This window comes from Eretmochelys imbricata, chromosome 14 (assembly GCF_965152235.1).
Source record: "Eretmochelys imbricata isolate rEreImb1 chromosome 14, rEreImb1.hap1, whole genome shotgun sequence".
NCBI classification, from domain to species: Eukaryota; Metazoa; Chordata; order Testudines; family Cheloniidae; genus Eretmochelys; species Eretmochelys imbricata.
In genome coordinates this window covers 25,898,226-25,920,650 of record NC_135585.1, presented here as the reverse complement: position 1 = coordinate 25,920,650, position 22,425 = coordinate 25,898,226, and the positions used below count along the sequence as shown (strand labels likewise).

Sequence of the window (22,425 nt, the reverse complement as noted above, 5' to 3'; positions counted from 1 at the left end):
CCCTGTCCCTTAATTCCCCATCTATACAACCAGGCTAATAATCATAGAATCATAGAATATCAGGGTTGGAAGGGACCTCAGGAGGTCATCTAGTCCAACCCCCTGCTCAAAGCAGGACCAATCCCCAATTAATTCTTCCTTTCTCCTGACCTCTGTCTGTCTTGTAACCCTTTAAGGGTAGGGACTCTATTACTATGTGTGTGGTACAAGCCCCAGCACAATGGGGCCTCGATCTTGGTTGAAAGCCACTATAAAACAAATAATTATCAATAATTCTGATAAATTGGTTTGAACAAAATCCCTGGACAGGAATGTTTCTTGCCAGTTGCTGCTGAGTTACAGATTTATTGTTTTATGTCTCTGGCACCTCTCCACAGCTCTCAGGGCATCACAAAATGAAAACACACAGCATCAGTATGATGTTTTGATTTAAATTTCCACATAGAAAAATAGCACTCTACAGACTTAGATACATGCTCCGCCATATCATGAGCCCCCTACTGCATCATCCTCCCACCAGGCTCCTGCCTGTCCGCCTGCAGACCCCAGTGTCAGTAAATGTAGACAGCATGCCTAGTATGCTGTCGACCTGGGATCTACCTTTGCCATCACCCCGTCCAGCCAAGATAGTTACAATAGAACTGAAAGTAAACCAATGGAACTGAGATTAAATAGCACATTTTACAACTGGTGAGTAACATCAGCCAGAATTGCCCCACCGCATCCATCCTGCCAACCATTCAGAGAGATTGAAGGAAACAGTCTCCCCATAAGCTTACCCAGCTCTGCCATATCCCTCACACACAGCAGGGGTGTTCCTCCTCACCCCCCACCCCACCATATCTCTCTCACAGAGCAGGGGTGTTTCTCCTAACCCCCCCCCCCCATATCCTACACACACACACACACGTTCCTCACACACAGCAGCAGTGTTCCTCCCCCCCTCTCCCCCCCATGCCCTTCACACATAGCAGGAGTGTTCCACCTCACATACACACACACACACCATAACCCTCACACACAGCAGGGTTGTTCCACTTCTCTGTCTCTCACACACACAAATGCACGCACATAACCCTCACACACAGCAGGGGTGTTCCACCTACGTAATCATCAGTAGCATTCATTCTAGACTACTTACTATACCTGAAACAACAGGGACTATCCGCATCATCTCTTAGGGTCCACCTGGCCGCAATCTCAGCATTTCACCTATGAGTGAACAGCCATTCCGTGTTCTCAAATACTGTCTGTAGTCATTTTCTCAAGGGACTTGACAGGTATTACAACCAATCCTTCCCTGGGATTTCAACCTGGTATTGTTGAAGCTCACGGGTCCCCCATTCGAGCCACTGGCAATGTGGTCTCTGCTCTACTTGTCCTGGAAGGTGGCCTTTTTAGTGGCCATTACTTCAGCCAGAAGGGTCTCGGAATTTGAGGCCCTCACTTCAGAACCTCTGTACATGCTATTCTTCCAGGACAAGGTCGAGCTGCATCCTCATCCAGCCTTCCTTCCAAAAATGGTTTCACAGTTCCATAGTAACCAGGTCATCTTCCTCCCAGTCTTCTATCCGAAACCACATGCCAACAGACTGGAACAGAGGCTTCACTCACTGGGCGTCAGACATGCACCAGCCTTCTACATAGAAAGGACTAAATCATTTTGGAAAATTACTCAACTTTTTGTGGCGGTTGCAGACAGGATGAAAGGTCTTCCAAACTCAGCCCAGAGAATTTCATCATGGATCAGTTCCTGTATCTGCACATGCTACGACCTGGCAAAGGTCCCTGCTCCTGCCCTGACAACACATTCCACAAGGGCCCAAGCATCTTCGTGTGCATTTGTGGCACAAGTTCCTAAACAGGACATTTGTAGAGCAGCAACATGGTCGTCAGTTCACACTTGCGTGTCTCGCTATGCCATCACTCCGCAGGCTAGAGACGATGCTGGCGTTACAATCAGCTTGTCAATGAACTCCGAACCCTGCACCTGCAGTACTGCTTGGGAGTTACCTACATTGGAGTGGACACAAGCAAGCACTCAAAGAAGGAAAAATAGTTACTGATCTTTCGTAAATGTTGTTCTTCAAGATGTGTTGCACATGTACATTCCAACCCCCACCTCTGCCCCTCTGTTGGAGTTAGCCAGCAAGAAGGAACTGAGGGGGCTGCATCTCAGTGCTATGAGCGTGTGACTCCAGGGACCACTAGAGCCAACCTGACAGATACCACTGAAAGAAAAACTTTCCAGCAGTAGTGCTCAGGGCAAGCACACATCTGCATTGGAATGGACAGCTCTAGGCCCTATTTCTCATACAGGCATCCGTCCCAGGCCTGGAATAAGAATTCCTAACTGAACTGACAGGCAAGTCAACCTGGTGGCAGCTATTGAGGCAGAAGATTTAACTCAGCAAGGAAAGGAATAGATTCCCCCCACTGCATTCTTCCTTCCTCTTTCAAAAATGAAAAATGGTGTACAGTCCAGCAAGAATTCTCCATCAAGAAGAGCTTACAGTTGCATCTCTCTCTCTGGAAGCTGGGACACTTCCATTTGGAAATCCATTAGAAGCATTAGTGGTAGATGCAATAGATACATTTTTGAGGCAGAGACTGTTGCCATTGTGATGTGCTTTGAATCATGGCTTCACACTATGGGGTTTCCCACAGAGGTCCAGAACATCCTGAAGGACCTGCCCTTTGATGAAACTCACCTTTTTAACCAAAAGACGGATGAGTCCTTACACAGTCTACAGGACTTCAGGGTCACCCTCTGCTCCCTGGGAATATGTACCCCTTCCCCAAACAACTCCACAGGTAAGCATTCAAGCCTAAAACCAAGGCTCAACAATTTTACCACCAGCATCCTTACGAGCTACCCCGTAAGAGGAAAAGGATTCAGAAGTCCCATTTCCTACATTGTCTGAAGCAACATTATCACCCCAATCCCAGCCCCCATCTAAACAATATTTTTGACGACAGCTCAAGAACTGCAAACCACCAAATGCTGATTCCCACACGCCCTTTGGGAGTCATATAGTACTCTTTTTCCACATCTGTAGTGCTGTAACAATGGACAAATGGGTACTAAACATCATCCATTCTAGCTATGCAATCAAATTTACCTCCCCCTCTAAAACTCCCATCACCACACCTTTTCAGTGGCCATTCTCATGAGATTTTCAAACAAAAAATACAATCCCTCTTCTCATATTAACAGAAAATGCAATATATAGTACTCCAGAGGAGCCCTAAGACATAATTGACAGGCTAATGCTCTACTTCTTCTGTAGTCATCTGAACTATGCCTTCCTCGTTTACTGCTCCCATCTCAGGTCTTAGGGAAAATTCATCAGGACAAGGCAGTCGTCCTCATTGTCTTCAATTGACTCAGCTCTTTATAGGCATTGCCTGACCCCTTCCCATCTGAGTTTAATAATCAAACTGGGCTGGCTGGCCTTAGGCCCCCATGTCCTTAAAGGCCTGGACCACCCTGTTACATCTTGAAGCTTTCCTAACTAGTCTTGCATCACCACATCATAACAACCACTCTCAGAAGCAGATTTCTGGTAGAGGAGAGCTCCTTAATCTAGCAGACAAAGGCAGCATGAGATCCAGTGGCTGGAAGCTAGACAAATTTAGACTGGAAAAAGGCACAAAATTATAAGTCAGGGTAATTAACCATTAGACCCATTAAACCACTGGAATAGCATACAGAGGGTTGTGGTGGATTCTCCATCATTTAAAGGCTTCAACATTGGATGCCTTAGGATATGCTCTAGACAGATCTGTTCTAGCTAACCAGAAGTTTTGGGCTTGATGCAGGAATTACTGGGCAAAGCTTCTGGCCACAGCTGTGTAACACATTTAAGGTTACATTCTGCCTTTACCACTGTACTGGATATAATGAATTCAAATATAAAATATGAAACCATTTGCAAATCACTTTTAAAGATACCCATCTCTCAGTATTAACAGAACTGCACATGGGCAGGGGCACTGTTTGAAATGAGGGGATATTAATCTCTCATGGAGATTTGCTTCAGTTCTGGGTTTGAATATTTTATCTGGGGTTTGGGGTTCTGTGTAATTTGTTTTGTAGCCTTTACATCTTTTAAATAAAATGATGGAAATGACGGAAAGCGACTCAGACTTGGGTTTTAGCTGCCAATTCCATTTCCAGTGACCTGGCATCTTGCACACAGGAGGGGATGAGATGCCTCTCCTCCCGGTGGTCTTCTCTTTCTTCTAGTAGGGCAAGGTTGTCACAAACCAATGTCTTTACTTTCACTGTACATGTTAGTATGTGCACCCGAGGTTCTTCAGCCTGGCTTCAGCCCCCCTCATGGGCCAGGCTGTTGGAGCATAATAAATGTTTGCCTGTTCATGGTCCCGACCAGGTTCAAAAGGGTCTCTGCATTCTGTTGTTTCTTATGTATTATTTCACCGTGACATCTGTTTGTTCTTTTTTAGGGTGACTGTTGGATCTGTATGGAGCTCATGTCTACCTCGTTTGATAAGTTTTACAAATATGTATATAGTGTATTAGATGATGTTATTCCAGAAGAAATCTTAGGCAAAATCACTTTAGCTGTAAGTATTTAGATTTTGCTGCTCCCTTTTTGCACATTTTTAAAGATCATTTTAAAAGTTTATGCTTTTGACTTTTTAGCCCTGTTCCCTCTGGTTTATTTGCATTCTGTAGAATCTTTAGGGTTCTGGTTTTACCATTGCTTTAATATTATGTTAACTCTTTATTACTTGGTGGAGATGCAGTCAGCAGCCCTGGAGGGGGAGGCCTCAGTGAATAGAGACACCCCACAATCTTTTGCCTGAAATTCAAGCTGAATCCAAAGGCCCTGGTTCTGGTTCATTGACATTCCAGTAACCCTCCACCCGGATTGTCACGTTAACAGATGGCACTAACCAGGGCTGGTTCGTTGCCTGGCAGGAGACTCTCATTCCAGGCAGGGCCAACGGAGGGATGAACTCTTCTGGCTTGCCCTCTTTTCATGCTGCTCCCATGTTTTTCAGTGCATCTGGAATTCATGAAAATGGTAATTTGGCTGAAAAATCATGAAAAAGCACAAGTTTTTGAAATGAAATTTTTTTGTGTTTATGATAATATTTTATCCCCAGGGTTTCATAAAGAAATGGGATGGATTTTGAATCCGCAGTGAAATACAAAATGTCACATTTCAGGCATTTTGTATTTTCTTGTGACTATTTCTTCCACCTCCACTAGCCACCCAGAGATGGGAAAAACCTGATCTTGGGGTGTTTTGATCAGGCAGTTTCAGAGTACTTAAGAGTTCTGCACTTGGCTACATTCTCCATGTCAATAAACTTTGGAGTAAAAAGGTACTGCCAAAATCAAAGGGAAGACCAGTCCTGGGCAGGGTGGAAGTGACGGGGTGTGTCCATGCAATACTGGGGCTGGCTCTGGGGGTCCCTCTCATAGGGTTTCATCTCTTCTGCTACTGTTACTGCAAATTCTCAAAAATAAGTTAGGCTTTTGGAGCAGTGTTTGACATCTGTGAGTTTAAGGCAAGATAGCTCAGGGTCCCCTTGTCCCCAGAGCCATCCTATCAGTGTAGGGCAACTGGGATTTGTTTGTAGCTTTTGGAGGGTCAGCCAAAACGGAGTGGACAACACAGACTCCATTTCACCTATTGCTGTGGAGCAAGAATGATTTCTCCTTAGTACCCTAGCAATGGTTAGATTGCTTTATAGAACCATTAAAGCCCATCACTTGCTTTGTGGGCACAGTGTGAGGCATGCTGATTGCATGGAAGAGCTGGCAACTTCTGAACCTTTCCCTGTGGTCCAGGAGCGCTGAGGCTTCATTTGAATGGAATCAGGAAGTCTGTGAACCTCAGCCAGTTACACAACTGGCTTCTTCAAACAGCCTTCCACAAGAGAGGCACAATACAGTGACACAAGCAAAAACAACCCACCCCAACTCCTGCCCCCCCCCACACACGCCAAGGTACAGAGCTTGGAGAACAGTGGGACAGTGACAGGAGAACACTATGTATATGCATCATCATTTTGTTAGGTCCTTAGATGCTGCTGAATAAGAACCTAAGTAACAAGAGCTGCATGCATGAAATAGCATAGCAGTTAGCTGGCCCTGACCCCTAGAGTCCTACGTGGATACAAAATTTGTATCCGCATCCAATCCATCATCCACAAACATGGTCCACGGATATCCGCAGATTTGCAGGGCTCTAGTGACCTCTCCTTTGGAAAAGTCAGAATAGGTTCTTCATTAGCCACACTGAGAGAAATAGCTTGACGGCCAGATTGTTAACATGTCCATATGATCCACATTCCTCAAGAGTATTGTCTTGTGTATACATGAGGGAAGGGGATTGGGGTATAGAAAAGTAGTGAGATCAAAGTGACATCAGTAGCACCAGAGGTTTATAAGTAAAGTGCCAGTCCACCACTAGTGCCAAAACCCACCTTTTTCAAAGGGTGACTGAACTGCAGCCTGCTGCCTCAGTGGCTGTCGGCGCTGCAGCCCTCTGGCATTTCAGGTGAGCTCCTAGTTCTGAGTGTGTGTGGTTTTTCCTCCAGCGAGTTTTCAAACTTGGGTAACTAAAGTTAGGCCCGTAAATCTGTATTTAGAAATGCCTAACACAGGTTTAGGTGTGGGTGTGAAAACTGAACTAAAATACCTCTCTGACTGTTCCTCTATAACAGGGGAGAGCGGCACATACAAAGCTCACCATCCCTCCTCTAGCCTATTATTACCATAAAGCCTGAGGTTACATCAGGAAGGAAAGTGTGTTGTTGGGTGTGTTTAGTTTTGATTTTGGTTTAGATTGGTTTTCAGTGGACACATTGAACTACCCCCTAAATTCTCCTCCCTTACTAGCCCCACAGACTGAGATGAGGAAGATTTTTTTAACAATGTTCTGAGTGTTGGGTTCTTCTCTCTGTGAGAGCATAACTGATAGGTAGACAGAGGTGCACAGGGACAGGTTGTGTAGCCCCCATGTTAGCTCTTAACCATACTATCCTGCTTCCTTCCTGCATACACAGTTCCCCACTAGCTTTTGCAAAGTACCACTTTCCCACTGTGTTGCAAAATCATTTATAATAGCAGAGCTCAGGTGAGGAGTGAGTAGTAAAGACCTCTAGACCTAAGCAAACCAGCTGTCAAAAGCCATGCCTCTTGGGACCTTATTATTGGTTCAGGAAAATGAAATTCTATGACTTGTCTAAAGAATAGCTTCTGATTGGCTCAGCCAAGAGGCATGGCTTGTCCAAGGCTGACTGTCCTGGAATTACTGGCTGACTGTTGGCAGCTGCCAGGGTAAGTGCCTTTCTTCTCTCTCTGCCTCTTGGTCAGTGACACAGGCTTTCTTCCTTTCCTGTTGGTTTAAAATTTTTCTGCAGTTTATCTGAGTTTATTTTCTTTTTGTTTCTGTAACAGGCTGAAAAGCTTTTACTTTTCTTGGCTGTTCTACAGCCTCTCTCACTTTGTGTTGCACAGTATTAAAACCTGCCCCACTTTATTTTCTCTAAAACACATGTTCTGTTACTAATATTTAATACCTTTATTTCAGAAAAACATAGTTATTTTTAGACTTCATTTCTAAACAACCTAAATGCGTAACATTTTTTTCTAAAAATGCATGTTCTGTTTCTAATATTTAATGCCTTTATTTCAAAAAAATACATACAGTATACAAAAAGGCCTGTTAACATATGTATGTCTTAACACTTTAATCCTCTGTTTACTAAACTTTATTTAAAATGTATAAAAAGCCTATTTTTTTCTTAAAATCTTTAAAATGGCTGTAACTGTGAAAAAGCAGACACATAGGCAGTCCTAATGTTCCCCATAAAAATTCAAAATGGCCACTATTGCAAAAGTGTACATGTCCAAAAATGAGATTGGAGGGTGGACATACACCAAAAAGGGAATGTGAAAACCTGTCAAAATTTATATGATGATGATAGACATGGAGGTCTTTACATTGTTTCCTTTCAGACACTCAAGGTTCCTCTTTATTGTTTTGGCTCATGTTGCTCAAATAGTTTAATAATCACAGGAATCTCATTGCAGTAACTTATTTTTCATCCATAAAATCTCCTCTTTTCTCCTAGACTGTGAAAGCACTAAACCACTTAAAAGAAAACTTGAAAATCATTCACAGAGGTAAGTTCGTAGGTTTCTCTTCTGCAAAGGAATTATCAATTATTTTTCCTCTTAACTACAAAAAATTAATTTCGCATAATTTCATGGTTAGTCCCTATTTTAAGTGAAAGTATAATTGTGGATGATCATTAAAATTAGTTTTATAAATATATCAAATAAATACTTTAAATTCATAGTATTTTGTTTGGGATGGTTTCAATCATTTTTCCATTCTCCCTTGACATCTGAAGTGCGTAAGTGCAGATAATGAGAACATACATCTATACAGAGTGCCTTTCCCAAGACTGGGGAGGCTGCAGCGGCACCACGCACTCTCCTTCGGGAAGGGGCGGAGCTGGGGGCTAGCCTCCCCCTGCCAGCGGTTCACACGCCGGCCAATTGCGCTGGCCTGCGGGGCCCCACAAAGTGCGGGGCCTGGAGTGATCTCCCCGATTGGCCGTACCCTTGGGATGGCTCTGCCTGGGGCCGAGAACTATTCCCCATGGGACTCTACTGAAAACACATCTGTTCAGTGATGATTCCCTCTTTACAGTTACATTTTGAGACCTACCAGTCTGCCTGTTTTTAATACATTTAATGTATGCTCTGTTAATTTTGTATCATTCTAGTTTTTTAATCAAAATGTCACGTGGTAATAAATCTAACACTTTACTGCAATCTAAGTATATTACATCAAAGGGAAGGTGGGTGAGATCATATCTTTTATTATCATCGATGTCTGTGGTGAAAGAGACAACCCTTCGAGCTAACACAGAACCCAGCTTGTCTCTTTAATATCATGGGCAAACAATAATGGAAGATATATTACATCAACTATGTTACCTTTATCAACCAAACTTGTAATCTCATTTAAAAAATCATAAACCTCTGTTGACTGGCATTAATTATATTACCATCTAATACTTTATTAATTGAGCCATATCATCTGCTTCATTATCTTGCCCTGGATCAATGCCTGGCTGACAGGCTTATAATTAGCAGGCTCATCCTGTTACGCTTTTTCACATTGGCACAGGATTAGCTTTCTTCCAGTCCTCTGGAACTACCCCAGTGTACCAAGTCTATATCACCAAGACCCTCTGGCCATACCCCTGTCTTTATGTCTCTAGTAAAGGGAAGTGGTGTCAGCCTAGCTCAGAAGTTCTCAACTTTTCTTCACCTGGGACCCCAAACTAGCCACAGTATTTTTGTCATGACTTCAATCCCTGCAGTGCTATGGAGTCACTACAAGAAAGCATGGGTGGAGTTGGGAAAGTACTGGTGCTGTTTCTTTCACTCCCCTTTCTAGTCCTGACTGCACTGTGCTCTGTTCTAGGGGTGTGCTAATTCAGTAAGGCAAGGAGTCAAAGTCTGAGTAGCAAAGGCCAATGGTTAATTTAGCACATGCAGGCAGGAGGTTGAAGCTGCATTGGGGGTGGAGTACTGCAGCAGCAGAAGTGAAGAGGAGAAGAACTTGCCCTTCCTGCCCTTTTCCTTACTTCCCCTGGGTCCTAGCGCTCAGCTGAGGGCCCCAGCTTCTTGTCTTGGGACCCCCAGACCTAGATGTTGGGACAGGAGGGTCCTTGAGGATTCGCGATCTCAGGAGAGTCGTTCTGTCAGCTCGGAGGAATTGAGAGCAGACACATGGCTGATTCATTAAAGGCAGTTGTTCTGTATTACTAAAGGCGAGAATGGTCTCAGGGGGAGTGGGAGGGAGGGAGGATGCTGCCAGAGGGACCTCTTTTCATCTTCCCAGAAACCTCAAGGAGTCAGCTAAGGCAGACTTAGGAGCCCAGGCCCATGCTGTAGGGCTTGTTTATAGAAGTGACTAGCCAGCTTCTGGGAACATCTTCCATTGGAAAAGCCACTGTCCTGATACGGTGACCACATCACTAGTATTTCTCACTTCCCCTTCATCTGCTTCAGAAGGGCTTTAAAAAGTCCACAGTCGTAGTCTATGGACATTCTAAATATGGAGAAAATCTGTCTTGTATACTCATGGCGTATGTGAAGTGCTATGAATGAGAGCCATGGAGCAGTGGGTTTAGAATTGATTTCATACAAACACATCTCCAGTAGTTAGTGGGATATGTCATTTCCACACTAATCTGTGCTTTTCCTTTGTAAGTAAGGTATCATGGCATCCCAGTCTTAGCTGGGTGGTTTCTGTACATAGATCTGCTATCTCTGTGTCTAATGCCATTTGAATCATTGTCAGAACATTGGAAGCTTTCTAAACTGCGTGAATTGAGTGCCACAGTTCGCTGTGTGTCTGAGAATTGATACCGTAGGTCTCTTCTGGGGACAGTGTATAGCTGAAAAGAGCCTGAGTTTGTGCATTCACTGTAAAAGATTCTAATGGCTGTGGTCTCTGATGAGAAGAGCCTGTGTAATGGATAGATCAAATTGTTTCATGTTTCTGTTTTTTCTCAGGGTGGTGTTATGGAGGCAGAGTTCAGGTCATGTGAGTGACTTTAACTACGCCATTGCATACTTTCAAATGTTTGTGGGAGGTTGTAGAGAGGAACTTTCATGTTGCATTTCCCAAGGTTTCTAACCTTTCCTTTCCGGTCGATGGGGTCTCCTTCTGATCCCTTCCCTCAGATGGCTCTTCCAAATCATTCTCCACCATAATACCTGCGCAGAGAGCCTGAAAACGGTTTCTTACCACTATCTGCATTGTGGATACATGGGTTCTCCTATTTCTTCTTCTGGAGGTCACATGCTGCCAATTTTCTTCACCGTTCTGCACTACCCTCTCTGATTCTTCAGCATGCTGTGCCTGCAGTACCAAACGCTGACTTCTATCCAAAAAATCTTCCTTTTTTTGTCTGTTGCAACACAGGATTGATACTTGGGTCTTTAGTCCTTTAACCTTCTCCTCCAATATGGAGACCAGCTTGCACTTCGTACAGACAAAGTTTCTTCTGTCCTCTGGGAGAAAGACAAACATGGCACATCCTGTGCAAGTCACAACAACTGATCACTCACTATCCATAATATCTTCCTTCTAAGAGCCTCTGCAGATGTTGTATTTACTGATCACAGAAGCCTGAAAGGCAAAAAAAAGCTCTGTGGGAACTCCCCCCCAGGCAAACTCCCTCTGTTTGCCTGTCCTCTGTTCGTGGCTTAGTATTGTCCTAGTATTGTGTGACAAACCAGCTTCTGCGTGGGGCTCATAGTGTTGACCTTACTTGGCTACTGTGGTAAAAACTGCCTGAACCTTTTCCCCAGTAGGAATTTACAGTGAGATACAGTGTGTTAGTTGACTGAGTGACTTGAGGCCCTTCTCTCAATTTGATGGCATTTCTCAGTATGTTTGTTTGTCTATCTGAAACACAGATGACCCATCTGTAAGCAACAAATGTTTTCAATTTCAAAATGCCGGAGATGTTTTACCTGCATTGCAGAATTGCACTGGGGAAGCTGTAGCTGGCACATGAGAAAACAGACCCTGTCCCAAGGAGCTTACACACTAGTTGAGACCCACCTGGAAGAGACCAGTTTCACAGAGCATACCAGGGGCTGTGTAGGGATCTCACAGAGGTCACTGTTGGAAGGAGTGAGTTCTGGGGAGCGATGTGAAGTAGTGGGAGGTCCTGTGACACATGGGAAGAGGGGAAACTGTTCCACTCAGAAGGGGAGGCATGGGAGGCAGCGTGAAGGTGATGGGGAGAAGGCTACAAAGGGGGAGGTTGGGGGGAGGCTGGGACTGAGCGAGGGGAGAGCAGGAGAAGGTACAGGCGACAGGGGAACTGTGCAAGTCCTCGCAGAGAAGGAGAAGCCTGACTTTGATGCAGGAGGCACAGGGAAGGCAGTGCAGAGAGCTGGAGAAGTGAGTGACCTGAGCAGAGTAACAGGGCAGGAAGAGAATTTGAGCAGCCCTTTGGCTGGGCTGCGGGAGCGTGAGTCCAGGGAGAAAGTGTCTGTGGGAGTCCAGGGGAGAGATGACCAAGGCAGGGAGCAGGATTTTAGAGTGGGAGCGGGGCAGGGATGAAGAACAGTGGCAGCCTGGGTATGTGGGGGAGTAAAAGGCAAAATGGAGGCAGCAAGTCTTGGGTGGTGGGAAAGGCAGGGACTGAGTGGGGATGGGAAGGGGTCAGGGCAGCAGGGCTGCTGCTCATTGTGGGTACACCTACGCTGGAGCTGGACGTGTAATTTCCAGTTTGATTAGACATACACACACTAGCTTTGAATGAGCTTACGCAGTAAAAATAGAAGTGTAATCACAGTGGCATGGGCTAGCTGCCCATCTGAGACCCTGGGTATGTGCTGCTGCGGCTACATTGCTATTTTAGTACACAAGCTTGATCAAAGCTGGCATGGGTATGTCTCTCTGAGCTGGCAGTCACAGCCCCAGTTGTCATGGAGACACCCTCTCTGGGAGTGTACCGCTCAGCCTGTGTGGGCTGTGTACATTTGTACACTTGCTTGTACACCCTCTTGTACACTTGCAGTCAAAAACCCCAGATGTGGCCTGCCACAACCTTAGATGCCACTAAACACAGTTTTGTTTTCTAATTAAGAGCCAAACACAGTGGCTAATGAGGCTTCTTCAGAAAGAACTTCAGAACCAGGACAGTCTCTGTATCTCCTCCTGCTTTCCCAGCCAATGCTCCCAAAATAAACTGCCAGATATCTCTGTGATGGGGCTATGAGGCAGTGATAGATAGTATGTTTGGGAAATATGTGATGACATCACCATTGAACATAAGTGTTAAAGAGGAAGAGTTGACACCAAGTGTTCAACCTTAGCTCTGATTTTCTGATGTCTGTGTCTGTCACCGCGCAACCACATGGCTTTTGAAATGGAGATCTCCATCCACGACTTAACCTGTTTCTTTCTTTCTTTCTTTCACTCACAGACATCAAACCTTCTAATATTCTTCTGGACAGAAATGGGAATATTAAACTCTGTGACTTTGGCATTAGTGGACAACTCGTGGACTCCATCGCCAAAACAAGAGATGCTGGGTGCAGACCATACATGGCAGTAAGTGGGATCTGACAGTGTTGTCGAGGGGGCTGGGATGGGCACAGGATATGGAGCCTTTTGCCTTCTAGCTCAGGCTAAAGTGAGGCCCAGCTCACAAGTGGTTCCCACCCGTTGGCTGAGTTGTGCCTTAGTTGAGTTCCCCAGGGGCAGGCATTCACATACCAAAAATAACAACTGCAAATCTAGAACGATCTGTCCTGCTGGCAGCCTCAACAGGGACGCCAAGGACAAAACAGGCCACAGAGACTGTGCTCTCCTCCGACCCTGGAGATGAGAGTCAAAGCACATCTGCCGGGGGTCTGAGCAGCGCTTACACAGCTGCTGTCTGGGCTGTTGTTCTGGGACAAAGCGAGAACTTCATGCTCCAGCATCTTCGACCAGGACCAAATGTTCATGCAAAAATGAACAGCATGGCACAGAGAAGGAAACTCAGGAGGAAGTGGTTTTGTGTCTATAATGAACCTGTTTTTGTGAGGTATTGTCAGAATTAATAGAAAGCAAAATCTTTCATAAGTATTGTGATTCAGTCAAACAGCCAAATTTCCAAATTGTACCCGGAAGATACAATTCTGGGGAGCAGCCGAATGGAAATTGCTTCATCTGTGTAGCAGGTTTTGAAGAGTCACTTCATTCCACTATTGTGATTTTCAAAGCAGTCAGTGGGATTTAGGGGCATTTTCCATTCCCTGGGCTGCTCTGAAAATCTCAATCCATATTTTTATTTGTGCTATGGGTTTGGGGGCTGGTTATGTTCATAGCTATTGCTCTTCTGAGATGAATGTAACACAGCCCAAGGGTCACACAGAACTTTGCCTGCTTGTCTTTAAGCATTTTGAAAAAGCTCTTTCTTTAAATCTCTTCTTCTGAGTGAGTCTGAAGGCAAGGTTTTACATACAGTAGTGACTGAGGATTACACTGAAAGGAGATTGTCTCAGCCAATCAGAATGCAGGGCTGTTCCTGATCCAAGTTATTTACCACCCAACTATTCATCTCCCCTTCCTGGCTATTTATAAATCTCAGAATGACACCATTGCTAGTATTGATCCCTGCAGTACATTCCATTATTAAACCCTGTCCACAGTGATATTGGCCATCACTGCTACTTTTGATTCCATACTGCAACCTTTCACCTCATTGAATCCCAGTGGGCTTCACACTGTGCTTTCTTGTATCCTTAACAGTCATTCTTTGTCTAAATTAATTGTTTCCACTCGTTTATCCTCTTCCACTGTTTTAACTATCTCTTGGCATTCTGCACAGGTCACTGCTACCGAAGTTGTGCTGGTTTGTCCCTCTCATTTTATACATGTCTAGCTGTTCTATAACTTGTTCTGTAATTATTTTCTCGTCTCTTTTTTGTTACGTTTAAGTGAGGCTCAATGGGCTTTTTTCACTTTTAAAGGTGGGTACAATGTTAGCGTAATCCAGGCCTCTGGTTTGGTCACTCTTGTTAAAGATATAAGGCATGTTTGTTGTCTCTCTGCTGCCTCAGTTCCTTTATAACTTATGCACAGCTGGATGAATGCCTACTCCTTCTCTCTCCTCACTATGTATGTAGGGAAGGATTCACATACATCTCTGTGTTCTCTGTCTACCTCTCCAGGATCAGGTCCTGACTGCAGTTGCACATTTGTTGACTTTTTAAATGAGAAAAAATGATTGACTATAGTTTGTGTTGTTAAGAGCTTTCATGTGGTATGTAATTTGGGGGAGAGGCCAGCATGCTGGCATTGAGTGTGGCGTGCTGGCACCTTTCTTGTATTCACTTGGTTCAGTGACATTTAGCTGGGGGAAAATGGGCATGTAATGGAAACTTCAGGAATTTGGGCTGCACAGCCAACTTTCTGCATGATGGTAGAGGTGGGTTTACAGCCAGGCTCCCTAGCCTAGGTAGAGTTCAGGATCTGTGAGTGTTTCTGTAATCAAGCCTGTATTTCAGGGACTTGTAAATGGGAGCGGGTGTGCCAGCTCAAATGTCATTCTTTTTTCCTTTTGGAAGGTAATTTAATGTAGAGCAACTGCAAGGCACTAGACTGCATCTCTGGAGACTGATGTCCTATAGATGTCTACTAAGTGGGTACCACAAGGGCCACAGCAACATAAGCTTTCCCCAGAGGGGCCCTTTCTGAAGGTGGGAAGATGTTAGTTTCCACTTCCCGCTCAGTCCTTGGTTCCTCTGCCAATTGTGGCCATTTTTGTGTTGTGGGAACCTGACCACGGGCTGGGGAGGGAAGGACTGACACAATCCTACGCATTGGAGCAAGGCCCCTGAAGAGCCAATGGACATAACAACACTGGATGACTACTGACGTTGACTGCCTGTGAGGCAGTGCTTTAGTGAGCAAGACTCCCTGTCACATTATTAACCAAAGACACTTGTTTTTTAAATGAAATTGTAGAGGATTTAGGCTCTAAGGGCTAGATCCTCCTGTGGTGTCAGCCAGCCTAGTAGGTCCACTGAAATTAGCAGAGATATATTGATTTACACCATCAGAGGATCTGTGTCTTGAGTTTCCAGTGCTAAAAAGGATTCTTTGCTTCTGTCTCTTTGGCTTTCCATGTGGCCAATGTATTGAAATGGAAAATACACTTTTGCCACGAGCAGAAACGTGTGTTTTGTTCGTACTTCTAGAAGAAAACCACATAGGAAATGCAAAACAAAGGAACAGTGGGCATCCAAATAGAGACCTTTGAGGTTGCAGAGTTGAGACTTCATCCAGAGTTCAGTTTGCAGCATGTTTCCATGAGTAGTGCATCAAGGTGGGCTGAGCTAAGAGCCCCCCATCACCGCCAGGCCTCTTGGCGTCACTCTGCCTTTATCCGTCAAGCTTCCCAGTGCTGGGTCTCCCTTTCCTCTCGCTCTCATCTTTTGGTAACCCATCCCCCTTGATATCTGGGGAGACCCCAGTGGTGTGTCTCCTCAGATACCTTGAGTCACTGTGCAAATTGCTCTGTTTACATGTGCCCAGGAGAGCTCTCTTTGGCCTCCCCTCCTGGGGCATTCATTGTCTTTCCCCTTGCAGTATTAAAATGAGCCCTATTCTCTTGTCAGTCAGAGCAGAGCGCAGGGGTGTCTGGGTCCTTCAACCTGGGATAAAAAGGTCAAGTGACCACAATCAGTGCTTGGGGAAGAGTATCTGTCTGGATTAGCTGCCTTTGTGCCCCTCAGGCACCAGTCTCTCTGAGGGATTGCCCTGGTGTAGAGAGGTGGGGCCAGCCTAGCCAGTTAATACACCACCTTCCCCATGAGTCCTGACTCACAGGTCAGGTTAGGGTGTGGTTGCACTACACTGTATGTGGTCCCTAGGGCATCACTGCCAGATGGTGCAAATTAAAGTAGTACCCAGGCAGCTGTAGTCTATGCGTGGGCTGGAACTGGAACAGTTTGGCTTTCTGTCACTCCACTTTCTCCTGCCCTTTCAGGAGCTGTGTGAAGGGAAACTGTTCTTTGCTAGTGGCTTCCCTAGGTTCGAGCTCCTGACCTGCTCACCCTGGGATTCCCAGCCTGACAGGGAGGCAGGCGATGGAGCAACCAGACTTCTCTCCTCCTACACCAGTGATGCAGCAGGCCTCAGGAAAAGAACAGCAGCTGCTCAGAGCGCTCGGGGCTCACTCTGGAACTGCTCCTGGGGTTTCAGAGAGACTTTTTCTGTTGATTTGTCCCCTTTGAGGACTGCAGTTTAGAGTCTTGAGGGCCACAGGTTCAAAACCCCATTCTTAAAGGGAACAAAGACATGGTTTTCTTAATTCCAGTGAAACAATCCTATAGCAATCCTATATCAAGCATGAATTCCTGACAGACTGATCCAGTCATCACACTTCTGTTGAGAGGAAGGGTGTTTGACACCTGAGTTAAGGTGGTGTTCTTTTCTTGTTGCAAAGCCATCAAGGTCAGGGGACGTGCAAGGGGATAGCTGCAAAGCAGCAGATTTTGCAACAAGAGGGCAGGTGTAGCAATGTGAGAGGGAACGACCTGGCTGGGAGTGTGTATACAAAGCTGATTTTCGGCAGTTGGATGTTGTATCTGTGACTTATCACATGCCTTTTGCATTTGCCAGCTAGTCTGCACTATTAGGGAGTGAAGACACCCAGACACTGCAGTGCAAGGTGCATTGCAGAAATATCTCTGAGAGATAAATGAGACTAGGATTCACTACCTCTGTCTGCTGCAACTCATTTCTCCCCCAACAAGGAAAATCTTCCTGACCACATGGAAGCTCTGTCACTGCATTCAAATAGCTAACACTGTGGGTATGACAGAGTTCAGCACAAGCACTGAAAGGAGGAATTCCTAAGACTAGTAACAATGCAGCTATTGTACTGTGCTTCACATGAATCTCCATGTGCATGTATGTGGGAGAGACTTCATGGTGTCTGAGCTCTGTGATCCATTTGTACAGACAGAGTAGCAGCATTGGCTGCAGTGAGCCTCTGTATTTGATCTGTAGCAGCTTCACACTCCTGATCTGATGACCAGGTTCTCTTTGGGCTCAGTCGTTCACTTAACAGAGCAGTCAGGCTGTTTCTTGATCGTACATCATACAGTTAAATCTCCTCAGATGCTTTTGAATTAAATGATTTTTATTTCTCTGAAGTTGGGCAGCCAGAAATAGCTTTATGATTAAGTAAATGTGTTTTAGTAGGAACTAAGACACGTGCAAATAGCCTCAGGGGGAGACATCCCAGTCCGAGTATCATGGCATGGTTCCATGTGTCTGACACAAGCAGCGTAGAGAATAACTCAAGAGATTCCTGAGCTCTGAGCAAACCCTTTCTGCCAAAGGCATGCTGGTGATGTCACTCGCATACTTCAGTGGTTTAGGCTGAGAACATACCTCTGCTTACTCATTCATAAGCTAAAAATGTTGATGAGGTTAGCCCAGTGTGGGACCTCTCCTGTCTAAACTTAGCTCATTACATCACTTGGTGCACAGTCCACACTGAACTGCTTCCACTGCAGACAGTTAGGGCACGTCTGCGCTTCAGTTGCCCCACATCTCTCTTTCTGGGGAAGAAAGCAGGAACGTTGTTTCCATCCTGTACATTTAGACACTTGACTATGGAGAGAATTTATACAAAACGAGCAAGACCTGTGACCAGTCACATTTGTGAGCAGGACATTCAGCCCAAAGTGCCTTATCACTTAGGGCAAGATGTGAGCTTTGCAGAGAAAAGACATTTCTGTCACTGGGAGTCAGATGCAGAGTGTTTAAAAATTGGCTCCTAGGGACAGCTGCTCTACAAAGGCACTGCAAGTCAATAAACAGAGCCTGTGTTATTACATGAATAGGAAGTATAGAGTTCTGATATGATTCACTTTCCTTTTACGTGAATTAAGGCAGGGAAACAACCCAGCAGCATCCACATGATGTAGGCACATGGCTTCGTGCAGCTCCAGCTCCCGAACTGGCGGGACAATGATTGAGCCCAGCTGAGCTGTTACTCACTGATACGTAGGCAGGAGGAGGTTATATCTAAATGCTGAGAACACAGAGCACATGTTAGTGGGGATATTCACTACTTTGAAAGAACTGGTGAAGGTTCCTAAAGGGGAATAGTGCCAGATTCAAAATCACAGACAGTGGGACATAAGGATTAATCCCACAGGAATATTGGCATTACATAGAGGGCAGGATTAAGGGTACCTGGGCATGACTTTGGTTACTGCGGCTGGCTAGGGTTGGTTTCCTGGCCAAATGAGAGAGAGAGAGAGAGTGTGTGTGTGTGCAAGAGAGGGTCATGGATGTAGGTACATGCCTTTACACTATAGTTCTTGGGTTTGTGGCTTTGAGTTTTTCATTGCTGTCCCTCAGCCACCTGAACTGGTTTCACGAAGTGGCTTTTATCACTGGATTGGCCTGTCCTTTTAAAAAAATACGTTGAAAATAGAGGGAGGCAGAGAGTCAGGGTCAAGGAGACTTGACCGGGATCCCTGCAGAGAGGCTCCTCTCCTGTACAGGTGAGTTTGCCCTGTGCAAGGTTGGTGTGCACCTACTGTGTGTATAAAGAGGGCTGAAGGTAGGCTGGTGCCAAGGAACTGTACGGCTCCACCAAGTGAATTTCATCAACCCAGCAGGCCCCCGAGATGGGCATATAGCCAACTTTTCCAGTTCTGTGCCACCCCAGTATTCCTGCAGCATAGAGGGTGTTCTGTGGCAGATCAAGGGCAGGAGACGAAGGCATGGCCACGATATCCTGAACCACAGGGATCCCCTAGTACAGTGATGCCAATAGGGATTATGGCAGTAGGAGGTAGGGAGGGAAAGCTAGGGCTGTCCGCAGGCTGCTCTAACCTGCTACTCGGGCTTCTCTGCCTCCTGCCTGCCCCAGCATCAGGGAGGTGCAAAGCCTCCCCTTTGGTCCCTGCACTCACTCAGGAACCCAAGGTGCTATAGAGTGCTATCCACAATCGGAATGATCATCCACAACTTTTCTCTAGGTGGTTACAAACTGTGATGAAGTCACCTCTTAACTTTCTCTTGGATAAGGTAAATAGTCTGAGCTTCTGAAGTCTCTCTCTGTAAGGCAGGCTTTCTAGATCTCAAATCGTTCTTGTGGCTCTTTCCTGAACCCTTTCCAACTGTTAAACTTCTTTTTTAAAATGTGCACACTAGAATTAGACACAGTATCTGGCAGTGGTCTCACCAGTGCCATATACAGAGGTGATACTGTCTCCCTACTCCAACTAAATATTCCCTTGTTTATACATCCAAGAACCGCATTAGCTCTCATAGCCACAGCATTGCATAGGGATCTCATGTTCAGTTATTCACCATGACTCTTAAGTCCCTTTCAGAGTCCGTGCTCTCCACAGTACAGTCCCCCATCCTGACCTACATGTTGTGGAGGTACGGTGACAGAGAACAAGTGTGAAAATTCAGGATGGGTGGGGGGCCCTGGCAGGAGATTGGTGCCTGGATGTCCATAGGGAGGCAGCCGTGCCTGCCCGAGACAGTAACATAGGCACCAAGGGAACTTTTACTGCAAAGTCTTAGGCGCCAAGTGAGTTTAGGCACCTACAAGATTCAGCTGGAGCTTTGTGCTTTGCAGTGGTCCCAAAAGCAGGACTTCAGCACCTAAAACAGAATCAAAGGTGCCTAGCTCCTTTTGTGCACCCAAGCCTTGGAGGGTATGTCTACCCTGCAATTAAACGCACTCAGTCTCACATGTTTGCACTCAGGCTCACATGGCTCAGGCTGCAGGGCTGTAAAATTGCAGAGTAGACATTTTGGCTTGGGCTGGAGCTCAGGCTCTGGGACCCCGAGAAGGGGGAGAGTCCCAGAGCGCAGCTCTAGCCTGAGCCTGATCATCTATACCACAATTAAAGAGCCCTGTAACCTGAGCGCCGCAAGCCTGAGGCAGCTGACATGGGCCATCTGTGGGTGTTCAATTGTAGTAAAGTCATACCCAGAGTCCAAGTCCCATTGGCTTCCAGTGAGTCCTAGGCTCCTAAGTGCCTAGCTCACTTCTGAAAATGGAGCTTAGGCTCCTAAGTCACTTAGTTGCTTTTGAAATTTCAGCCTTTACTTCTTGTAGCAGTGAGTTCAACAGGTTAGTTGTATTTCACCTGAAATATATTTCTTATTATCAGTATGACATTTGATGCTTTTCAATTTCATTTAATATCCCCTTGCTTTTGTATTTTGAGATCAAAGCAGTCCCAGTCTTTTCAGGCTCTTTTCCTATAGAAGTCTTTCCAGGCCAGTAAATCATTTTCTTCTCCTGTCATTGGACCCCTCCCTCTGCTTCTTCTGCAGTCTTTTTGAAATGGAGTGAATAGAACTGAGTGATGCTTGTTACTTCCGGGGGAATTCTGTGCCAAACAATTCAAAAATTCTAAGCACAATATTTTAAAATTCTGCAAATTTTGTTTGTCAAATAAAACAATATAATCATGCCAGTTTAAATTATTTTGGTAATTATTTGAAAATACCTGTCAGCAAGTATGTCTGTAACAATACAGACAACAAAAAAGATTCCCCAAGGAGCAGAGAGCTAAGGAAACCCCTATGACAACTCGGTTCCTGTTTTTCTGTTATGGTTTTGTTGGGCGCCTCAGTCTGGCTGTGTCACACATACCAGCTGGGCACATCTTGGGGGAAAACTCTGCCCCTCCGGTCTTTTAGTTGATTCTCGTTTTTTTACTCTGCCCCCATAGGGTTACTATATAGAGGTTCCCAAATAGAGGACACTGCTGGGAGCAGGAGGAGCTGGAGGGAGGTACAGTTGGGGATGACTGGAGGGGTGTGTGTGTACTGGGAGGGATATTTTGGGGATGCTGGAGGGGGTATTTGGGGCCCCCCTGGCCCAGACACCTGCACACCCTCCCCCAGAGCCCAGCCGTGGGGCACCCCCGACCCAGATGCCCACAACCCCTCCCCCCAGAGCCCAGCTGCAGGGCCAGACACCTGCACTCCCCACACCCCCAAGCCCAGGGATCGAGACGAAGAGACAGCCTGATGCTGGATCTCAGGCTTGTATTCAATTTCCTGCACACTGTCTCCTTCCTTCAAGGCCTGCTGGGAAGTTTAGCTGTTGGGAACCCTCCAGCTCCTTCTCCCCCTGGCAGTGTCCTGTATTAGCAAGCTGGGGAGCCTGGCTCTGTGGGTCCAGCAGCCTCTAGTGGCAGCCAGCTGCTCTGCAGCACCAATTATGTGTGTGGGGGGGAATGAAATTCTGTGCAGAACATTAATTCTGCACAAATTCTGCATTGTGCAGTAGCACAGAATTCCCCCAGGAGTAGCTTGTGTACCGTTGGCTATGAAACTGGCGTGCCTTAACCTTATCAGCCAAATGAGGCATTGGCTCAGGGGAACTTGGAACCGAGCACAAGAATCAACATGATGGCATACTGTGGATTTACGTAAAGGCATTGATCTGCCCACAGTGACACCCAGGTGTCTTCCCAGTAAGAAGAACCCAGTAAGGTGTATGATTAGTGAAAATTCTTCCTTCCAGCATGAATTATGCCGCCTTTGTCAACACTGAATTTCACCTACACTCGTCCTGCTGTCACCCAACATTGTTAGGTCCCTCTGAAGTTCCTAGCTGTCTGTTCTAGTCCTAATCTACTGAAATAATATTGCGCTGTCTACTGATTTTGCCAGTTCACTGCTCCCTACTTTTCCAGATCATTAATAAATAATAAACTTTGCTTTGGGGCACCTACTCCCTACTCTGTGTAGTCTTCAGTTCTTGTAAAAGAAAGTTTTATGTGAGAAGTTTCTTACGGGAACAATGCATGGCTCAGCTTTAAAATAGTCCAGTATAAGGATGTTG

General features: G+C 45.6%; 1 protein-coding gene across 15 annotated transcripts in view; it reads left to right on the top strand.

The window, feature by feature from the left end:
- Positions 1-22,425, top strand: part of MAP2K4 (mitogen-activated protein kinase kinase 4) — a 168,017-nt gene that overhangs the window by 122,978 nt on the left and 22,614 nt on the right. For all 15 annotated transcript variants that reach the window (XM_077833812.1, XM_077833808.1, XM_077833810.1 and 12 more), the window contains 3 exons: positions 4,471-4,590; positions 8,119-8,170; positions 13,015-13,142. In XM_077833812.1, the coding sequence (XP_077689938.1) occupies positions 4,471-4,590; positions 8,119-8,170; positions 13,015-13,142 (300 nt within the window). The remainder of the gene's footprint in view (positions 1-4,470; positions 4,591-8,118; positions 8,171-13,014; positions 13,143-22,425) is intronic.